The sequence below is a fragment of the Physeter macrocephalus genome, chromosome 7 (assembly GCF_002837175.3).
Source record: "Physeter macrocephalus isolate SW-GA chromosome 7, ASM283717v5, whole genome shotgun sequence".
NCBI lineage: Eukaryota > Metazoa > Chordata > Mammalia > Artiodactyla > Physeteridae > Physeter > Physeter macrocephalus.
The window spans coordinates 118,217,768-118,224,549 of NC_041220.1; the positions used below are offsets into that span (position 1 = coordinate 118,217,768).

At 36.4% G+C, this 6,782-nt stretch overlaps 1 protein-coding gene across 33 annotated transcripts in view; it reads right to left on the bottom strand.

Moving 5' to 3' along the window:
• The window catches only part of CAMK2D (calcium/calmodulin dependent protein kinase II delta), a 321,127-nt gene that overhangs the window by 158,924 nt on the left and 155,421 nt on the right, over positions 1-6,782 (bottom strand). For all 33 annotated transcript variants that reach the window (XM_055086199.1, XM_028492203.2, XM_028492202.2 and 30 more), the window contains exon 4: positions 2,820-2,874. In XM_055086199.1, the coding sequence (XP_054942174.1) occupies positions 2,820-2,874 (55 nt within the window). The remainder of the gene's footprint in view (positions 1-2,819; positions 2,875-6,782) is intronic.

The following is a 6,782-nucleotide window of genomic DNA, read 5'->3' on the forward strand; positions in this document are numbered from 1 at the left end:
GTGTGTTAGTTTCTGCTTTATAACAAAGTTAATCAGTTATAAATATACATACGTCTCCATATCTCTTCCCTTTTGCATCTCCCTCCCTCCCACCCCTCTAGGTGGTCACAAAGCACTGAGCTGATCTCTCTGTGCTATGCGGCTGCTTCCCACTAGCTATCCACCTTACGTTTGGTAGTGTATATATGTCCATGCCACTCTCACTTTGCCACAGCTTACCCTTCCCCCTCCCCATATCCTCAAGTCCATGCTCTAGTAAGCTGTGACGAAGTGAGAGGGTGGCATGGACATATATACACTACCAAATGTAAATTAGATAGCTAGTGGGAAGCTGCCGCATAGCACAGGGAGATCAGCTCTGCGCTTTGTAACCACCTAGAGGGGTGGGATAGGGAGGGTGGGAGGGAGGGAGACACAAGAGGGAAGAGATATGGGAACATATGTATATGTATAACTGATTCACTTTGTTGTAAAGCAGAAACTAACACACCATTGTAAAACAGTTATACTCCAATAAAGATGTTAAAAAAAAAATTGAACAGAGACTCAGGGACTTATGCGACTGTAACAAAAGATCTAACATTCATGTCATCAGGGTTCCAGAAGGAGAAGAGAAAATGAGGCTGAAAAAGCAATCAAAGAAACAACGTCTAAAAATCTCCTAAGTTTGGCATAAATCTAAATACTCAAGAGATTAAGTGAATAAAAAATAAGATAAACTCTAAGAAATTCAAGGCAAGACACACCATAGTCAAACTTCTAAAAACTATAGACAAAGGTACATTTTTTAAAGCAGCCAGAGAGAAATAATTCCTTATCTTTAGGGGATAAGCAATTAGAATGATAGAAGATTTCTCATGAAAAACAAAAGAATCCAGAAGGAATTGGCCCAACATTGAAAGAAAATTACTGTCAACCTAGAGTTTTATATCTAGCAAAAATATCCTTCACAAATGAAGAGGAAATCAAGACAGTCTCAGAAAAGGAAAACAGAATCTGTTGCCAGCACATCTATACTCTAAAAAGAATGGCTATAGGAAATTCTTAAAGAAAGAATGCCGGAACATCAAGAAGGAAGAAAGAACAATGGTAAAAGTAAAAATATGAGCTTTGAGAAAGACTTGAAAAGAAGAACTAGTGCAACTTGGAGTGTTGCCAACCTACAGCCACATGAACAAGCCATGAATGGAATGTGACTGTGGAAAGAACCTTGTGCAGCAGGACTGTGCATATCCAGAGATTTAGTCTCTGTTCTCTAGCAAGTATGTGGATCACCAATATGGCAGACATGTTTGGTTGCCTATCCAACAGGCAAGACTTCCCTTACTGCTACAGATTGAATTTAAGATTGGTCAAAGCCAACTGCTATAATTCTATCCCCTTTACTACTACTTGGTTCAGACATGTGCATGAGAAGCAATTCTAAACAATAATTCATTATCAGCTATCTTCTGAGGGAATGCTGGGAAAGGTTTTCCCTATAAATAAAAATATATGCAATGGGATTAATGTTTCCTTTTCTTCTGCCTTTGGAAGTCACTGTGATACCTGAAAATGAGGCAGCAAACTTGAGAACATTAAGGGGAACCTGAGGGTGAGGACAAACCCACATACTACAAAGAACACAGAGAAAGATGGAATGAATTGGTTTCTTAATGACATCATTGGAGGGCTGAATTAACCAAACTTAGTACTAACCCTGTCATTAGACACATTTTACATGAAATAATAATTTTTTTCTTATCTATTCCCCAAATATCACATCAAATGCTACAGAGAAGTCCGTCATATGAATGTACTGTAATTATGCAACTGATTCCATTATTGGATTTATAAGTTGGTTTTCTTTTTTTTCCACTATAAAGGACAAGGCAATAAACAGCTTTCAGTATAAACTTTATCTGAATTTAGGGTAATACTTTCTCTGTACTTTGTTCTGAGAAGGAAAATTACTAAGTTAAATGAAATGGACATTTTTGATATGGAGTATCAATCTGATTTTCAGAAAGTGTATTCTTATTTAACCCCTAGCAGCAATGTGTATGGCCTGTCTCACTATATCCCATCCAGCCAGAGGGGATGCTGTGGACTGCTCCCCAAGAGCACTGTTTTCCCTTCATTCTTATTGATAGAACCTTGGTTTATAAATCCTGATTAGTCTAAGTCAATCTTGGTGACTCCATTCTCCTTGCCAGGAATTGGCAAGGAGTAGGCATGTGACTTAGCCCTGGCCAATGAGATGAAAACTGGGACGCTTACTAGGTGAATTTTTCATTCTTAAAAAAAAAAAAGAGAGAGAGAATGTCTTCCACTATAAATTACCATGTCTCCATGTAATAATTTGAACCATGCCAGTCTGAGAACAAAGCCAGTGAGATGGGGTAAAAGATGGGAGTTTGGTGATGTTGTTGAACCCCTGAATTAACCACCCTCAAGGGTCCTTCCTTGAGCCTTCTTTTTATATAAGATAATAAGTTACAAACACTTCAAAAAAATCAATGGAAAATTATGCTTATGTACCATCAGCCATCTTTGTACCCCAAGGTAAAACTGAGAACTACGTATGATATCACAATGAACAATCCCAAAGGAAACAGACTCATAACTGTTTCCCTTATGAAGATTAACTTAAATTTTAAATAAACAATGCTGAGCATTCACCTCATTTCAAAAGAATTAGAGTTGAATGTAATTTGAAGAACATTTAAAAGTATTATAGGGTCATTAATTTGGACTGTAACTTGGAGAAAAATCATCCTTAATTCAAGATCTTCAAATAGACAGCAAAAATAAACAAACACAAAGTATGTTGTACTTACAAATCAAACACCAAGTAATGGAAGCCCTCTTCCGATATGCTGTCGTGAAGTCGCACTAAAACAAAAGGAAAAAGAGAAGAAAGTTTGTGTTATGTGTATGCCAACAATCAACATTAAGCCAAGACTTTTAATAGGCATCTGTCTCCTAAATTAAAATGTTAGCAACACTATTTTAGCTTCTCATGAGTCAGCATCCTTTATAGCAGGGCTTCGGTTCAGACAGACCCAAGGTTTAAGTTCTGGTTCTGATAATTATTAACTGTGTGATCTTAAGCAAATTAATTAACTTGTAATGATAACAGTACTTATATTTTATAAAACCGTTGAGAATATTAAATAAAACAATACAAGTAAAATAATTCGCATATTGCCACGTGAAAACTTAATAAAAGTCAATAATTGCTATACCTCCGTATGTCCAAAGTTACCAGGCTATAGCAATTCTTCCACTGAGAGTCTCTTCCTTGTCATTCCCTTTGCTATTATCCTAGTCCAGGTCTTAAGAGTCTAGTAAATGGACTCCATGCCTCTTACTCTCCCTTTTTTCTGGGAAATTTCTATATAGCACTCCCCAGCCAGCCAAAACAGTTTTTATTATGCTACCTCTAAAAGCAAGTCGCCAAAATCTATTTACCAAATCATCAGCCAAAAATGTACAGCTAGAACTTTTAATAAAATAATCTACTTTAATAGATTTAGTATTAAGCATATTAACAGTACTTTAGATTTTCCAGTGAGCTAAACGTTCAGTGATAACTAGCCAAAACCAAAGTTTCTCTCTTCTGAATTTAAAGTACTCATTGTTTATTGCAAAATAACCACACATGTAAAACTCACTTACTTTTTTTCCCTGCTATTTATTTTTGCCTAAGCCCCCTGACTTCCTTAGATGGTAAACTTCCTAAGTATCCAATCACTTAGGGGGGCTTGGCCTTCACTGGGAGCAACGGAGGCCAAGAAAAGCAACAAACTCATAGGACACAAATGCTTTTGAAAAGTCACCAAAAAAGGATCATGATTTCTACTATGACCTGTCTTTAGTACTTTCCCCATGCAGTGATGACCACCATATGGAAAATGTGGATTCAAAAGAACACTTACATGGTCACACAAGCTACTATAATCCACAAAGGGAGTTTGTAGTACCCATGACATCCCCAAGGTCACAGACATAATAGAATGTCCATTCTTTACAATGCAATTCCATCCCCTTCAGATATCATCCTTGGCTCACTATTAAAATCTTTTCTGAATTCCTCTCCAGAAATTTCTCCAAAGTAGAGAAAGAGAGGCTTTTGCTTCACCTATAATTATGGATTATCATTTGTAAAATGTGAGTTTTCTGTTACCATGAACATGAGAAGGGGGCCCATAATGCAGGCACCTGGGAGTGTGGCCACTGCAGCTCAGTCTGAGCTCCTCTATTTGTCTCTAGAGCACGCGGAATGTAAACACGCTGCAGCATCCCTCTCCTTATCTTATTTGTTTCTCAAAGTGTCACCCTTGAATTCATGGATGCAGCCTATTTTACTTTTATTAACAAACTCTAATACCTGTCCTTTCTTCAGGACACAGAGTTTCTTTCTCATCAACACTAGCAAACAGGAACCATATTTCATAAGTCTTTGCATCCCTCATAGAAACTTGGCAAATAGTAGACAGTCTTTCATAAAATTGATTTTGAGCATTTACTAGACCAGGTGCTAGGCATTCTTCCCACTTTTTAGACAAACATTTTCATCAAAGCTCAGTATACTTATGTATGTCTGAAACAAAATGATTGCTATGCAAACAATTCTCCTGTAACTTTAATTGTGTGAAGGGTATTCTTCAATTTGCCAGTATCAGAGATCCCATGCTTCATCCATAAATTCAGAGTGACACTAAAGATGAGGAGAGGGAGACTGCTGTGTGCTTACATTGCAGTCATGTGTTTAATTTGCCTGCTACCTTTGCTTAAATTTATGCCACCAAAGAAAATCAAAAGTTTAGCTCAATGATGAGTCTTCTGCTCAGTCATTCAGCACAGTAAGGAAAGCCAGATCATGGGTGATAACTCCCTGGCTTTCTTATATGACACAGACTCACAGATATCTCATTGAGCAGCTGGTAACACAACCTGTGTTTAAATGAGTTCAAATAATGGTATGGCTATCTGAAGAACTCAGACAGTTACTCTGTGAAAATAAGGTGGCTTTCCATGCTATCAGAGTTAAAATGAAAAGCAAAAATCACAACGTGAGCTGGAGGAAGTGACCACTTTTTTTCTCACATTGTCTCAAGGTAAAATCTCCAACTGGAGATGAGATCTCAGGTTTTCAGATCAGAGTTACAGAGCTAAACAGAGGTGGATATTTCAGATACAAGTGGAGAAGCAGTACTAATTTCTGGTTACATCTGGAATAAAATTTTCTTAGTTTGACTACCACTACCTATTAATACTTGGAATTAATCATCATTTGTAAGTAAGTTATTTTTTGAACAAAGTCAAGAGCTGCTCAAGCCTGATAATCAAACACATACATTGTTATGGGTCAAAACCAGTTTCACAAAAGCATTTTGTCAGCAAGTACATGATAATGGTTAAAGATAAAAACCACCTGACCAAGTTCAATCCTTTTGCATCACACCATTCTAAAATAATCTCCACTATTTCTAACCAGCCATTTGACCAGGTAAGATTAATTCTGAATAAATTTTGTTATGATACAGTGGAAAAAACTAGCATCATCTTTACTTGGGATAAATACGTACACATTTTCATAAACCTAAACAGTATAACAGTTATCTAGGATAAACATTTAAATTCTAAGGCATTAAGTATGAGATTTATAATGGGGAAAAAGGTACTTCTGAGGCTAAAATATTTCCAAAGTTTAGCTGACCCAAGGCTTAATCCTTTTCCTCTCTCTCTTGAATGACAGAGTTAGTATAAATCCCTAAAACTAAACACAGTAGGGCAATGCTGCCAGTGTTACCATAATACTAACAGAGTAATTCATACAGAACAGATTGTATTGCATCCTCTAATCACTGGTTCTCAGCTCTAAGCAATACTCCTGGTTATAAATGAGGTAGATTTTGCATTTTTAGTTGGCTATGTTGCAAGGATTGAGGTAGTTGGGTTTGATTCACATACTGGGATGCGAATATGGCAGCTTTTAAGTCAGATACTTTTTATATTCTCATCAGCAGTTAATTATATTTCACAGCTAGAGCAAGCATTAGCCAAGTTAGGCCATGCAATGTGCCAAGCCTTTGCAAAAGAGGGATGCCAAAGTTGAGTTCATTTGTTAACTTAAATATATATATATTTACATTTACTATTTATATATAAATAATATTTATATTTATCTATTTATTTATTATATAAATAATATTTATTTTATATATATATATTTACTAGTTTCAGACATTATAACAGTCAAATGGCAACATTCTAGAGAGAAATTTCACCTCAACCGTTACTCCTGGCTCTTTTGTGACAAAGCTGGTCATTTCTGGAGAGAAAACTTTTCAGATAGAAAACAAAGAAGCACTGAAAACCAAACTCAAAATAAAACTAACATTTCTAGAAAACTGAAGGTAAACCTGTATAGATGCTCTGTTTTCCTTAATCTCTATTTCTTATAACATGAGTAATACATTTAATAAAGCAACACCATTTAAAAAATCTCCCCAGCATAAAAATACTAATTTAGGTTGTGTGTATTTGAAAAATATATGCACTCTATTTCTTTGAAATATGAAGCCATGCATAGTTTATTTTATTTTAAATTAAATAGATAAGCAGATAAAGATATATAGATATTTCTTTTGTTGTTATTGTTGTCAAAGTCCATAGTATTGGGCTTCCCTGGTGGCGCAGTGGTTAGGAGTCTGCCTGCCGATGCAGGGGACACGACTTCGTGCCCCGGTCTGGGAAGATCCCACATGCCGCGGAGCGGCTGGGCCCGTGAGCCA